General features: G+C 33.2%; 1 protein-coding gene across 3 annotated transcripts in view; it reads left to right on the plus strand.

Moving 5' to 3' along the window:
* msn (serine/threonine-protein kinase msn) overlaps window positions 1-16,436 on the plus strand; it is a 120,974-nt gene that overhangs the window by 21,045 nt on the left and 83,493 nt on the right. For all 3 annotated transcript variants that reach the window (XM_089090479.1, XM_089090480.1, XM_089090481.1), the window contains exons 2-5: window positions 2,964-3,081; window positions 5,429-5,485; window positions 8,243-8,287; window positions 10,482-10,562. In XM_089090479.1, coding sequence (XP_088946605.1) covers window positions 2,965-3,081; window positions 5,429-5,485; window positions 8,243-8,287; window positions 10,482-10,562 — 300 coding nt within the window. In that variant the 5' untranslated portion in view covers window position 2,964. The remainder of the gene's footprint in view (window positions 1-2,963; window positions 3,082-5,428; window positions 5,486-8,242; window positions 8,288-10,481; window positions 10,563-16,436) is intronic.

Raw genomic sequence — 16,436 nt, forward strand, 5'->3', positions numbered from 1 at the left:
CCAGGGACAATTTCAGTTCTCCTCCTCCCTCCACCACTATCACTACTACAATATAGATACAAAAAATAACATTTTATTTTTAGGCCAGAGAGAATGCAAGGTAATTTATTTAATACAGCAATGGTAACATTACACATACAACTTATAAAATGAGAGTAAAGGAGGATACAGCACTAGACCCTTAAGGTCCAAACCAGTTGTGCTGATATCAATTTCATATGCCCTTCAGCCAGAAAGTGGGATGGGGGTGGTGGTGGTTAATATATACATAAGTTTATTATCATAAATGTATGAATTACTTTATTTTAAAATATTATTGAGTATGACATCATACCTATTATTGAATGTGATGTTTTTGTTATGCCTTTGGATTACTTGTGATTGCCCTTCATCTGGTGCTGTTTTCAAACAGTTCGTGGTAACGAACTGTAAGTAAGGAGCGACCCGGCTCAATGGTAACCGAAACTCTAGAAAACGGGTTTTTGATACCAATAGATATATCAAAAGAATCAGATTTCAATGCTGATTTCAAATATATAACTTTCATCAAGTTTATTGCTACCCATTACCAGTTACGCGCCTTAGAGAATTTTGCTGATTTTCAAAAAAAGGGGGAAAGACCCCCTAAAAGTTATTGAACCTTAATGAAAATAACACAATAATATTCAGCGTATCAGAGAACCCTACTGTAGAGGTTTCAATCTCCTATCTACAAAAATGTGGAATTTTACATTTTTTGCCAGAAGAAAGATCACGGATGCGTGCTTATTTGTTTTTTTTTTTTTTTTTTCCCCAGGGGTGATTTTATTGACCCAGTGGTCCTAGAATATCGTGGGAGGGCTCATTGGAACAGAAAATAAAAGTTCTAGTTCTCTTTTTAAGTGACCAAAAAAAATGGACGGCAAATAGGCCCCCTCCCACGCTTATTTTTTTTCCAAAGTCACCCGATCAAAATTTTGAGATAGCCCTTTTGTTCAACATGGTCTAAAATATGATAAATATGTCTTTTAGGATGACTTAATCCCCCGAAGTTCCCAGAGGGCTGGCTAAAAGTTATGAACTTTACCCAATGTTAACATATAGTATTGGTTATTGGGAAGTATACAGAAGTTTTCAGGAGTTTTTTTTTCTGGTAGTGGGAGGGAAGGGTGGGTTTGTGGTTATGTTGGAGGATCTGTTCATGAAGGAAATTTTCATGGTGGAAGGGAAATTTCCATGAAGGGGGCGCCGGACTTGCCAGCATTATTTATTGGTTATTGGGAAGTATGCAACCATTTTCAGGAAGGATTTTTTTCTGGAGGGGGGGCTAGAGGAGGGGGTTACTCTGGAGAATATTTCCGTGGAGGATGTTTCTGTGGGGTAAGGGGCATTTCTATGAAGGGGGCGCCGGATTTCCAAGCATTATTTAAAAAAAGATCAGAAATTAAATAAAAAAACAAGTTTTTTCAACTGAAATGTAAGAAGGAATATTAGAACTTAAAACGAACAGAAATTATAACGTATGTGAGGGGTTCTCCCCCAAGTCAATACCTCGCTCTTTACGCTACAGTTTGTTTTAGTGCTTTCAAAAGAGCTATCTATTCTAATTAAACGGCCTTTGTGATTCAGGGGTTTGTGAATCAAATTTTTTTTTAACTTTTAACGTAAAGAGCGTGGTATTGACTAAGGGAGAACCCCTCATATACGTAATAACATATACCGTAATAAAAAAACAATAAAAAAACAAGCGATACGGCTCAATAGTAATCGAAACTTTTAAAAACGGAATTTTGATGTCAATAAATGTATCAAAAGAATGTGTTTATAATGCTGATTCTAAATATATAAATTTTATTAAGTTTAGTATTACTCATCAAAGGCTATGAGCCTGAGAAAATTTACTCGATTTTTTAAAGAGGGCCCCTACAAGTGAAAGAATTTTAATGAAAATCACACCGTCAGATTCAACGTATCAGAAAACCCTATTACATAGGTTTCAAGCTCATACCTGCAAAAATCTGCAACTTTGTATTTTTTGCCAGAAGAAAAATATACGAATATAGAAGTTAGTTACGAAAGTTAATTTGTAAAGACATCCATTTAGCAAAAGAAAAGTAAAATTTTATGCAAATAAAAGCTGCATTAACTAAAAAACGATCAGAAATTAAATAAAAAAAACAAGTTTTTTAAACTGAAAGTAAGGAGCGACTAAAAACTTAAAACGAACAGAAATTATTCCGTATATGAATGGGGCTGTCCCCTCCTCAACGCCTCGCTCTTTACGCTAAAGTTTGACTCTGTCTCACAACTTTATTTTTTAAAACAATAAAAAACTTTAGCGTAAAGAGCGAGGCGTTGAGGAGGGGACAGCCCCTTTCATATACGGAATAATTTCTGTTCGTTTTAAGTTTAAATGTCGCTCCTTACTTTCAGTTTAAAAAACTAGTTTTTTTTATATAATTAAGATTAAACAGAAATCTAAGTGTGAATGTAAAGTAGTTTATGCTGTGCTTGCTTGAAGGTGCAGATATACCAAGCAATAAAGCCGCTTGCAGGAACATAATTAATAGTGAAGAGTGTACACCAGTCACTCATATGAGTTTGAAGCTTCTTGATTTTTCTAATTATTATAGATGATAACACTCCTTACTTACAGTTTGATAAAATGAACTGTTTGACAACATTTTTAAAGACAGAATATTTTCTTCAATCTATGTTTAAGTGAGATTTTCTGTAGTTATAGCTTTCCTAAAAAAAAAAAAATTGACTCTTTTATTTGTTCTTTAAATGGTATAAACTATCTTGAATGTACAGAATAGCCTGAAAATTTGATGCACTTTGTCAATTCATTAGGTATTATTTGCTGAATTTCTACTCAATCTTCTGCCCAACAAATTCTGTTTTTGGCCTAAATCCGATTTTATTGGCGATTTTCAAGATCCCCCACCCTTACAGTATTTAATTTTTCTTCTTCTTTCCAACAGGATGGCTCAACCAGGTCATACTCTAGATGATATAGATCTATCTAATTTGAAAGATCCAGCTGGCATCTTTGAACTAATAGAAGTTGTTGGGAATGGAACTTATGGACAAGTGTATAAGGTTTGTAGATTTGTTATTTCTCCTAAGGACTAACATGTATGTGTTGTTAAATGAATAAACAGGGCTTTATGTTTCTGATCCCCTCCTCTAACTTTACATTCATTTTCTTTTTCAATGACAAAGATTTTACAGCAGAACTGAACAAACATTATCTGGTAGCTTACCCTTTTAGATTAATACTTATAAATTTGAAATTTTAAGTGACCTCTGTCTTTCTTATCTTAAATGGTTTTCTTCAATTACTAAGATTGAGGACTGAAAACTTCCAGTGAAGATTATTTGGACATGGGACTTTTAGTAATATGCTTATGATTTCGATCTGCTACCAACTATGAGGGATTTCAATTTCTTCTTCATTGCTTAATTTCAATAGGTATTGACGGTGGTATGATGTCATATTAGCTGTGAGTTATTTTGTCATAAAATTACAACTGAAATTTTGTTACATTGTTTGTTCCTCTGTTCATTCCCGTGTTTGTATCTGTGTTTCTTGCTCTTGGTGTTTGTCCTAGTGTTTGGTCTGGTTTTTGCGCCTGTCTTTGTTGCTATTGTATCCTTGGCTCCTGTATCTTTTCATGTTGTTGTTCCTGTGGTATTTCCTATTTTCGTTCATGTGCTGTTCCTTTGCTCCTTCCTTCCTATGTTGTCTTGTTTTCGTGCTTCTGTTGCATTTTACCTCAGTGTTTGACTCCTGTGTTTGTTACCCTTTTCTCAGTTTTAATAGGCTGCAACAGTGGTATGATATCAGTCCAACTGTCAGCTGTTTTGTCATGAAAAGGACAATTGATAGCTCAGTTACGTTGTTCATAAACATGACTTCTGTTGGCCTAAAGTGACTTAAGTTTGCCTTTCTGTCATAATTCTTTAAGAAAGACTGCTCAGACCGAAGTACCGTTGAATCGGAAGTATTTTAAATAACTTTAAGGCTTTAGTGCAAAAATCGAGGATTGAGGAATGGACAGCCCTCCCCCCTCATCTACGGAGTAGTTTCTGTTCCTTTTAGGTTTTGATATTGCTGCTTACTGTCAGTTGGAAAAACTTTTTTTCTATTTAATTATGGTTAAGAGACTAAATAATTTCTTAGATCACACTGCTTTTCCATTTACGAAAAATTAAGCAAGAAAAAACGGGTTTCTTCTTCTTCTTCTATTTAACAGCAGGCGGGCTTTTCAGTAACACTATTTAGCCCTTTTCCTTATTTATTCACTGCTTTATTAAAATTTTCTTTTTCTTTATTAAAATTTTCGTTTTTTCTTGCTTAATTTTTCGTTAAGAGACTCTTGCAAATTAGAAACTGTATAATGTATGGATGTGACAAATGTTAGAATGTTGCAAATAAGGTCAAAGCAAAGTCTAGTTCAAAGACTTGTCTATAAATTTCAAATAGAAGTAGCAGAAAAAAATGAAAATTATTGATATGTGACAAGAAAATACAAATGTGTTTTCTATTAATTGTGATAGAAATATTACAGAAATTTTTTTTTCTTGGAGCTACTTTTCAGCAATTTCTATTGGTTTTGAAATCGTGGATCTGCTTATTAATTTTTTTTATATCCTTTTCTGTTTTTTCATTATTATTCTTGTTAGAGACATTTTCGGTTCAACTTTAATATACAAAAATGTTTGTGTAGAAGGCGCTCTTAGACACCTTTACATAACTGTCTCTTATTGGTTTCATTTATAAATTTAATAACTGCTAAACAAACAACACAGAAAGTGGTGAACAATGTACATTGCTTGTGTATTTTAATGTACTAATTATTTTGTAAAAGAAGTCTTCGAATTTTCTGTTTGCTTTACTGTATGGACATTGTACTGAAGTATTTTAAATCAAATATGAACATTTTAAACTGGCAAATAGCTTTTTTCTATTTTACTAGCACATTAACCACTAATAAAGGATTAACTCGTGTTTAGTCAATGTCAAATTAGTCGTGTGTTAGTCAACCTGGCTTCTAAAAAAAAAAAAATGTGGAATTTATTCACTTGAACTTTTTTTGTTATTTGGAACAAAAATATTTGTTATTATATACATTTTTTCTAGTTTTGTTTTGTTTGTAAAATTGTCATTGAGGTTCAGATATTGGTTTGACTTCTCAGGCTCATTCACCAGGTGTGCCAATTCGTGGGCCACGCGCAACTGCATCATCATCTAGATTTTGAAAAATATCTTTTTTTTGTAATTTTATTGAAAAATACTTTTTTGTATTTCCATTTAAACTGAACTATAAAATTTTACCCCTAGATTTTGAAAATTAAATTATTTCCTTCTCTAACGTCTAGTGAATTGACGCTATTGTCATCTATAGTGAAAGTAAACCTTTTTAGTTTGACCACTTTCTTTCAGGGACGCCACACAAAAACAGGTCAACTTGCTGCAATTAAGCTTATGGATGTCACAGAAGTAAGTTTAATTTATAAATATATCTGGGAATTATTTACCAATGACGCGATTAATAGAAAACAGGCTATATACAACATGAAATAGAAGCATGTAATTGCTTGTAGGAAATACTTGTACTGTACCTAGGATACCCTAAAACTAGGACAAATGTACTAATTCTTTTCGCTATTTTAAAATTTTGATTCAAAATCCTTGAGAAAGTTTGTAAACCCTAAATATAAACGATATGTTGTATAATTCAAGACAATAATTGCATAGTTAAAACAATACCGTTTATTTTGCTAGTACTGAAACTGGTGGTTTTTTCATCACACAATGTGCCATAATTAGGCTGTTGATAAGTTTATTTTCATAGTTTTGATAATTTTAGCATGCTTTTCTCCAAATTCTGTCAGAGGCTTCCTAGAAGACCGTTGTCTAGAAGAGTCTTTAAAACGTTATTTATTGTAGTTATTATGACAACTTGTTTATTTTAGAAATTTTGTCAAGTTTAGCCTATTTTTCTAAAAAAAATTTATCAGAACTCATCATAAGTTACTTGCATAAGGGATTCTCGTATTCTCCCTTGTTTATAGTTGTTATTATATTAAAATATTATAAAAAAGGTAAAAATTCAATGAATGGCTACTAATATACACACACAGTATTTCTTTTATTTTGAGTGTTTTAGCCAAATGAAAAAAAAAAAAAAAAATCAGAAACGCTTGGAATTATAAGTAGAATTGTAAATATCTTGGAATTTGTTTTTGGAAACTTTTTCTTTGAGGGACGGTGTGACCCCCTTTAATTACCAGTTTTCATCCAGATCAATTTGTAACTGGTCAAGGACATTAAAGATGCTGAAACATAGCTGCGTAGTGTAATTTAAGTTATTTAGAGTTGAGTATTTTAGCTGCATTGAGTGTTTTTGAGTGAGTCTTCAAAAGGAGTGTTTTTCTAAAAATTATTCAAAATTAGATACTATTCATGGAAGCATATTCCCTGGATATTTAGTGTCAGTTGCACTAGTCAATCAGGTGACTTCAAAGTAGGTCATTCTAAAATGGAATGCTGCGATTAGTGACAAAAATCGTACCATTGCTCATATCATGACAAACCAGGGGAGGGCCTATGGGGATCATCTAGCCCTTCATGGAAAAAAAAATAGATGAACATGCAATTTTTCATTGCAAAAATGCATGCAAACGCTCGATGTTACACATTGAAAGGAAATTCCTGGATATTTAGTTCAACTTCACTAGTCAATCAGATGATTTTAATGTATGTCATCCTAAAATGGAATGTTGCCCCTTTTGTCAAAAGTTGCACCAGTTATTTGGATTGCTGTAGAACCAGGCGGAAGGCTCGCGGATATCGCTAAAACCCTCCTTAAAAACTGAAAACAATTATAAATATGTACTCCTTCATCTTAAAAATGGGTATAAAGACTTTTATTCGAAGCTTGACCTTCCTCCAACCAGCAAGTCGTTTGGGGAGATCTTCCGAAGAAATCCTCTGTCTTTGGGAACCATCCTTTGTCTTGAGATGACCGACTTATTTGATGTCGTTTTCAATATTTTAATGATTGTTATTTTTTTCTTTGAAAATATCATAAAAGTCACCAAGTAATAAATTAGGTATAAACCCAAAATATGTATTTGCAAAATTACGTGTTGTGTGTTTGTTACTATAATTGAAAATACTATTCAACTAAAAAAGTATTATCTTTTCTTTTTGGTTAGTATTAGAATGTGCGCTATGACAATAGAAATCAAGGATCAATAACTAAGTTCATAATTTTTTTTTTTTTTTTTTTTTCATAAAGAGTGAGCTAAGATGCTCCAGTGAAAAAAACACCTAAAACTAAAGCATGGTATACTTGGGTTTGATCATCTTTTAAAAATTGACGAAATTAGTGTAAATAATTGTTACACTCTGTCGAAACAATAATTGTTGGGAACAACTATGATGTTCACAAAAAAAGCTACACAGTTGAATATTATTAATGTTTTCACCATCAGTTTTTAAAATAGCCCGTTTTAAGACATAGAAGGGGGTGGTTATTCATTAGCCGCAGAAAGGGGGCGGCACTTTTAGAATCCACCCAGGCTAGTTATCCCATTGAGCATGATGGTTCACCTAAATTCAATTGAAGCTGAACAGCATCAGATTTCGCGTCCATATTTTTTAACTTATGTAGTGCTTTGGTTGACCATGGTCAGTTATATCTTCAGATGTTTGACGTGTTTTTAATCAAAAAATTCTGGAATGACACGTCTGAGTGTCGTCCAATTCTTAGAGAGGGAGGGATTATCCCTCCACGTTTGAAGGTAGATGATTGAAAGACAAAAGCTTCTACTGCCTTTTCCTGTGGAAGGTGGCTATTAGACTATAAAATGAACTACCGATTGAGGTTCATTTATATATAGTAAATGTAGTCCAACACAAGGTGTTAATTAGCCATTCATTTTAAGGTCATTGGTCAACTTAGGCCAGAAAAAGACAGCTTAAAAGCCATTGATATAGTATCTATCTACTGGATGGTGTAGTAACAGTAGTACCTGCAATTTGTGCTTTTTAAGTGAAGAGTAATGTCCTGTGAAATAATAATACTAAAAAGTTTTAAGCCAAAAAGGTGCTTCTTACTTCAGTGTTTAATTCGGTATTTTTGTCAATCCATTTGTCATGAGTAACCTCATAAGCTGCTCTATGATGCTAAGAAGAAGAATTGCTTCAGAAAAATAATCACTTACAGTTCTCGTTTTGATTTCTTTCTAGGATGAAGAAGAAGAAATAAAACTGGAAATCAATGTTCTGAAAAAGGTAAAGAAGTTCCTTTCATTCTTTGCTAAATACTTGTGAGAATATTTTATCTTGGATTCGCACATTTGTAATTTTAAATTTTTGATGGGAATTAGCTTCAATGTACCATAATGTAAAACTGTTAATGTATCCTTCTGATTTTTTTAGATTCTTCATAGCGTAAATACTATAACAGAAGAGTGGGAGTGAGTAGGAAGCAACATATTAGTCATGGAGATGTATTTGTGGCACACGCATTGGCGTGTTTATATTTTTCTAAAGCAATTTAAAAAATTGGGCAAAGATTTAAAAAAGAACCGTTAAAACACACATAAATTATCCTAAATGTGAAAGGGGTGCCTCCTCCAACCTCTTGCTCTTTCTGCTCAAGTTTAAACTACTCTTTAAACAAAACCAAACACATTTTTCACATGTGTTCCCTTATAACAGGGCATTGGAAAATGATTTACTTACTTGAATGTCTTCGCTTTAAAGTTTCCAGCAAGACTTAAAACAGCATAATTTTCACTTATAGTTTTAGCATTTCTCGGGGGGGGGGGGTCAAATTACAAAGAATGTGTATTTCATGTCCAAAACTACACAAAGTAACATTTGAAAGGAGGGAGGCGTTGTCACTCAGAAGAATTTAAGGAAGGGAAGTGTCCCCCCCCCTATTCCCCTGCGTACAGATACAGTTTTACCAATTTGAATTACGATGCGTAAGCACCATTATCTTTTAGTTTTGAATCTTTATTATCTTTAGTTTGGGTCAATGCTAATGATAACAACAGGTGCTCAGTTTTCCGTTGTTTAAAGGGGCTGGGGCATTTCATGATTAAAATCATATCCGAACATACTAAAGGTCTTTCAAGTTCTTTTTCAGAATTCCTTCTATAAAACCAATCTAGTTTAGTGCAAACCTCGCAAATTCTGGAGTAATTTCAAGGTGATCTAATGATTACATCGCCTAGGGACGCATTCACAATATAACATCAGGTTATATAGAACTGAAACTGTCTAACGCTTTTCGGGAATAAACTTATTTTTTCGGTGTTTCTTTTTTTTCAGTAGGCAGGAGATTTTCAATCTGAAATCGAACCCTGTTTCTACGTAAAATATGTTGCTCTGATTGTTTTCACTTTCTTTTGTAACCCAACTTAGACAATTTGACATTGCAAGTTTAATTTTTAATTTGTGACCTAATGAATTTTGAAGGTCATTACCGCACTCATTTTCATTAACAAATTAATTCTATAGTAAGAACTGTAAACTTGTTGGATGCGCAAAAATCTGACTCTTACGGGGAGGGGGGTATTTCCCAGTTGGTCTAACCTTGCAGGGAGTCCGTGTGTAAATATAAGTATTGCGTATTTGGTGCCCTCTTCCTTTGGTGCCAGGCTTTTAGATAAAACGTAAACAATGATCATGGTTTTTGTTTACTTTGTCGGCTTCTATCTCTAGTCTCCTGCAAACAAAAGAAAGAAGAAATTTAAAAAAGTGGGATATAAAAGGAAAAGTAGAAAAAAATATACATGCCTCGAAATGTTTAAATGGCTGGGGCACGGGTAAATGGCAGGAGTATGCATGGACTCTCTTATTGGACACATACTTGTCAGGTTAGTTTTTGGAAAGGCATGCCTGCCTAGAGTCTTAGGCATGTTGATCAAGAATTCAAAAAGAGGCAAACAAGGCACACCCGCCTATGGTCTTAAGAAGGTTGACCAAGAATTTAAAATTGACATAGGACCATAAATTTGCTTGAAACAACAGGCAAAACAATCGTTTAAAGCCATCTTTATCTTTCAAATAGTACCTATTCGTTGCCTAAGCTTAGCCCCACATTCTGAAAAAAATTTGAATTTTTCACAAATTTTTGAAATTTTTGGGTCACTTGCCCGAGACTCTGGGCAATACCAGACCCTTGGTAATACTCTTCTAAGAATTGAAACTTCTGTTTTCTTTTGTTAAAGAGCTTCTGTCCTTTCCGGTTTTAACCTTGCTCTTTACTTTTCTTTGAAATACTGTTTGTTATTTAGAACTAATACTAAAATAAAGCAACGCTATTCAGCCTCAACTCTAATTTTCACAGATTGTTTTTCCCCATTAAATTCTGGAATAAACACTTTCTTTCAAAAAGGACTTAATGTAGCTTAGAACGAACTTTGATGATTGTTTTATTTTTGGTATTAATTATTAAGTGGTTTTCTGATTTCAGTTTAGTCACCATAGAAATATAGCAACATATTTTGGAGCATTTATTAAGAAAAGTCCACCTGGCAAAGACGACCAATTATGGGTAAGCTTCTTCTTATTCTTCTAGGAATTTCTACTTTTCAATTTGTTGCAACTGAACTTTCTTAAGTTCGAATAAAGAAAAACAAACAGACAAATAGTAAGTGTCGTCAAACTAAAAGGAATAAAATTTGATCATCCAATCTCAGTGAGTTCAAGTAAGACTTTAGTAACGTTGGGCCTAGTTAGACAGTTAGTTCAAGTAGAACTTCATGTAAAGGAATAGTTATTTGAAAAAAAAAGTATCTTCTTCTTAAGAAAGGCTTATTTACACAGTGGAATCATTTCAAGAATCGAGGAAATATACTAGATTCCCGATGCGACTTCGACCCTTTGAAAAACCACAATTCTCGATTTGATTTTCGATTCATCGTCCTGTCACCTGCTTTTATTCACATTAAAGACTGATAATGAAATCCGCTAATTGGCAGGCTTAGATGAGTTCATAGAGTTTAAATAACTTGAATTTCGGCGCCGACAGCTCCTACCTTAGGAACCTGACTAAATCTTATTATGAATGGGTCTTGCATTACATAAAATCTAGGTGTTAGCTAAGTCTCATTGTTAATGGGGTTAGATCAAGATGTCGCTAAAAAATAAATAAAAGTTCAAATAGGGATAAAATCCTTTTAATAGACAGTGTTTTTTATAACAGTGATAGAAATTCACAAAAATACCAGATATTTCGGTCACATATACAGTGACCGTCATCAGTGGTAAAGCTAAAATAAAACAATTTAAAACAAAAGTTTATATACTAAATCAAATAACACTACATATTGTTTGAATCTCTAATTCTTTTCAAAGCAAAGGCGGAAGCTATTCTCTTTGACCTTCTTGGATTCGGTTCATTAGCGTTCAATGATATAACATTTGGACAAAGGTCAATTACATTGGGTGAATTGAACTTTACTCTGTCAGATTTTAATAAATTATCATAGATAGAGTTCAGCCCATATTTACCTGTATCTCGATTCAAATCAATATTCTGGAATGAGATTATCTTTACTTTAAAAGTTTCACGAAAAATTTGCTTTAAACCCCGATCCCTAGAAATGAAAGAGAGATTCTTGAACGAAATAAAATGGTCTGGAAAGTTAAAAATATGTTCTGAAAGGGCTGAAGTGAAATCTTCAGACTTAGAATCTTGCTTTAAAGCCGAAGAAATAGAATCTTTGTGTTGTAATAATATCATTTCCAAAATCTGGTTAGTACGTCCCATATATGAGCTTCCGCAAGTACATGGGATCTGATGAACCCCACTTTATTGCCCCAATGAAGTTAGATCCTTCCCACAATTTAGAAAACTACCCAAAGTATTCTTACATTTTAAAGCTACCCTCAGACCATTGCTTTGTAAAATTCTTTTAAGTTTTTCACTTAGCCCGGGTACATATGGTAAGGAACAAAAAACATCCTTCTCCCGAGTTGTCTCCAAGACTTCCTTAGAAATCTCTAGAAACATTTTTCTTCTTTTTGAAAAAGTCTGGTTAATTAACCATTCTGGATACATGTTGCTTATTATTATTTTACCTAGAAAAGACAACTCCTCGAAAATAGTTGGAGAGCAAAGACTAAAGATCTGGTCACTTAAAGAGATGGTCAAGCCAATTCTTACTTGGTGTGCATGACTGGAACTATAAGACAAAAATCTCTTGTTATTTGTCGGTTTTCTTTAAATTTTAAAATATAGATTCTTTTGATTTTTCAAAATAAGAACATCAAGAAAAGGAAGTTTCCCATTCTCTTCCAATTCAACAGTAAAATTAAAATCTCCTTCCAAACAATTAAGATGTTCCAAAAACAGGATTTTCTTCTACGATGTAAGAAGATGAAAATAGTGCCACCTTTACTAAAATTCAATTTACATTTGGGCACTTTCAAGGAAGAAAAGTTTGAACGAAGCTTACTTTCAAGACTTTAAATCACATTATTAAGGATAAAATTCGAAAAAGAGCTTTATTAGTAAGAGATAAACTTTCCCTGGAAAATCTTATATCAAAAAAGGTTAGTGTAAGTGACTTTTGTTTTATTCAACAAACAGGAAAAAATCACTTCAATCATGACTTTCGCCTTTCCAGAGAAAGATTGCTAAAAAAGTTTTTGAAATTATCAACAAATAATGCGGTAATACTTTCGTCAATTCTTGGACCCGGTGAGGTTAATTTTTCATCAAGAACTTTAGCAATGCAAGAACAATCAGTGCTTAAAAAGCGTCCGAAATTTTGTTTTAAACCAGATAAAGTCCCCGTGGAAGACCTTATCTCTTCAATAGAAACATCTTTGCTTAAAAATGCAAATTTAATAAAAGATGTTAGCTTAGTTAGAGCTTCTACCGTAAAAACCCTGTCTAATTTTGTATTGAAACCGAAATTTCCTAGTACGACCATCATAGACATAAGAATTCTTAAAAACTTGAAAAAGGATGGTTCAATTACCATTACAAAAGCAGATAAGAGTAACACTTTGGTTGTGATGAATACTGAGGACTACGAATCAAAATTAAGAAGTTTACTAAAGGATGAAAAAACATACAAGAAGCTATCGTATAATCCAACAGACTCGTTTACAAAAAAATTTAAGAAAGAATTGAAGTGCTTAAAGGATGAAGGAAAAATTACACCTCACCTCTATTACAAATGCCTGCCACGCAGTTCTTTGTGCCCTAAATTATATAGACTTCCCAAAATTCATAAGCCTAACCTACCATTACGACCAGTTGTGTCAAATACAAGGTCACCAACAAGTGTTTTGAGTAAATGGTTAGTGTCAATCTGTAAACCACTTTTGTCTACACAAATTTCGTATATTAACAATTCTTCGAATTTGGTTGAAAAACTGAAAAAAGTAGAAATTTCTTCGAATTCTTTGCTTTCAAGCTTCGACATTGTATCAATGTACACAAATATTGATGTAGAAGCAGCCGAAACTCTTCTAGAAGGAAAGTTCTTAAGAAATTTGGATTTGATTAGTGGCAAAACAGATTTGGAAGTTTCTGTAATTATGTATTTAGTGAGGTTGTGCAATAAGTTCTCTTATTTTTTTCAATTTAGAGGGGAGTATTTCTAACAAATAAATGGTTTACCTATGGGGGCCCCTTTATCCCCTTTATTAGCTAATAATTTTGTGGAGAATATTGAAACAATTGCATTAGATTCATTAAAACATATTTTCTGGGGCTGGTATATGGATGACATTATTTCAGTATGGGATTATGGGGAGGAGGAATTAAAAATATTTTTGGAACATCTTAATTGTTTGGGAGGGGATTTAAAGTTTACCGTTGAATTGGAAGAGAATGGGAGACTTCCTTTCCTTGATGTTCTTCTTTTGAAAAATCAAAATAGTCTGGATTTTAAAATTTACAGAAAACCGACAAATAACAATAGATTTTTGTCTTATAGTTCCGGTCGCGCTTGCCAAGTAAAAATTGGTTTGATCATTTCTATAACTCATCGGATCTTTAGTATTTAATCTCCAAAATTTGTTGAGGAGGAGTTGTCTTTTCTAAGGAAATTACTAATAAGTAGCATGTATCCAGAATGGTTAATTAACCAGACTTTTTCAAAAAGAAGAAAAAGGTTTCTAGAGATTTCTAAGGAAGTCTTTGAGACAACTTGGGAGAAGGAGATTTTTAGATCCTTACCATGGGTACCCGGGTTAAATGAAAAACTTAAGAGAATTTTACAGAGCAATGATCCCAGGATAGATTCAAAGAGTAATTGTATTTCGAGTAGTTATATAAATTCTGGGAATGATCTAACTTCATTGATACAACAAAGTGGGGTTTATCAGATCCCTCGTACTAGCGGAAACTAATATGTGGAACGTACTAAACAGGATTTGGAAATGAGATTATTACAAAATAAAGATGCTATTGCTTTAGCTTTAAAGCAAGATTCTAAGTCTGAAGATTTTACGTCAGCCCTTTCGGAACATATTTTTAACTTTCCAGACCATTTTATTTCGTTCAAGAATCTCTCTTTGATTTCAAGGGATCGGAGTTTAAAGCACATTTTTCGTGAAACACTTGAGATAAAAAAAATCTCATTCAAGAATAATGCTTTGAATAGGGATACAGGTGAATAAGGGCTGGACTCTATCTATGATAATTTATTAAAAACTGACAGAGTAAAGTTCAATTCACCCAATGTAATTGACCTTTGTCCAAATGTTATATCATTGAACGCTAATGAACCGAATCCAAGAAGGTCAAAGAGAATAGCTTCCGCCTTTGCTTTGAAAAGAATTAGAGATTCAAACAATATGTAGTGTTATTTGATTTAGTATATAAACTTTTGGTTTAAATTGTTTTATTTTAGTTTTACCACTGATGACGGTCACTGTATATGTGACCGAAATATCTGGTATTTTTGTGAATTTCTATCACTGTTATAAAAAACACTGTCTATTAAAAGGATTTTATCCCTATTTGAACCTTTATTTATCGTCATGGAAAGGCAGTGTGGTCTCCGAAATTATCTACGTCGCTAAAAAATTGTTTTTTTCTTTAAAACCAATTTTCGGATGTTAGAATTTTTGTTGACTAAACATAGAGAAACCGAAGATAATTCGCAGTAAAGCTAGCCAAACCAGAATCAAAATTTATCTATCTGTTTGTCTGTCCCTTATGCATTTCTACACTGTCCATCCGATTGCCAAGAAACTTTGAGAAATACGGTTGAGTACACTCTTTCGAAGTCTTTAAGTATAAAATTTACCCCCAAAGGTTCTCTTATTTTCTTGGGGAGAATTTCCCTTGGGGGGGGGATTATGGGAAGAGAATGGTCCACGGGGGGGGGGTATCGTCCGGCAAAAAAAATCAAATACCTTGTAGTTTAAATATATGATCGATGTTAATACGCAAGGGGAATTTTCCGTGGGGAAGGGAGAGTTTCCCGCAAGGGGGAATTTTCTTTCTTTTAAGATTGGAGCAATGCGTGGCTGGTAATCTAATAGATAATGAAAAGGGTAAACGGATACTTATTGCTGATATTGTTGCTTCACTGCTTTGAAGTTTTTGTGCTACTTTTACGGTCGTGCTGATGATGAAAACTTGCAATTTTAGGATAATCAGCTTGTTAATGATGTCATCGACCATATATGATTAATATATTAGATAATGAAAAGGGTAAACGGATACTTATTGCGGATATTGTTGCTTCACTGCTTTGAAGTTTTTGTGCTACTTTTACGGTCATGCTGATGATGAAAACTTGCAATTTTAGGATAATATGCTTGTTAATGATGTCATCGACCATATATGATTAATATATTAGATAATGAAAACGGTAAACGGATACTTATTGCTGATATTGTTGCTTCACTGCTTTGAAGTTTTTGTGCTACTTTTACGGTCGTGCTGATGATGAAAACTTGCAATTTTAGGATAATCAGCTTGTTAATGATGTCATCGACCATATATGATTAATATATTAGATAATGAAAAGGGTAAACGGATACTTATTGCTGATATTGTTGCTTCACTGCTTTGAAGTTTTTGTGCTACTTTATGGTCGTGCTGATGATGAAAACTTGCAATTTTAGGATAATCAGCTTGTTAATGATGTCATCGACCATATATGATTAATATATTAGATAATGAAAACGGTAAACGGATACTTATTGCTGATATTGTTGCTTCACTGCTTTGAAGTTTTTGTGCTACTTTTACGGCCGTGCTGATGATGAAAACTTGCAATTTTAGGATAATCAGCTTGTTAATGATGTCATCGACCATATATGATTAATATATTAGATAATGAAAACGGTAAACGGATACTTATTGCTGATATTGTTGCTTCACTGCTTTGAAGTTTTTGTGCTACTTTTACGGTCGTGCTGATGATGAAAACTTGCAATTTTAGGATAATCAGCT

This window comes from Artemia sp. Qi Xiang Cuo, chromosome 6 (assembly GCF_049724085.1).
Source record: "Artemia sp. Qi Xiang Cuo chromosome 6, ASM4972408v1, whole genome shotgun sequence".
NCBI lineage: Eukaryota > Metazoa > Arthropoda > Branchiopoda > Anostraca > Artemiidae > Artemia > Artemia sp. Qi Xiang Cuo.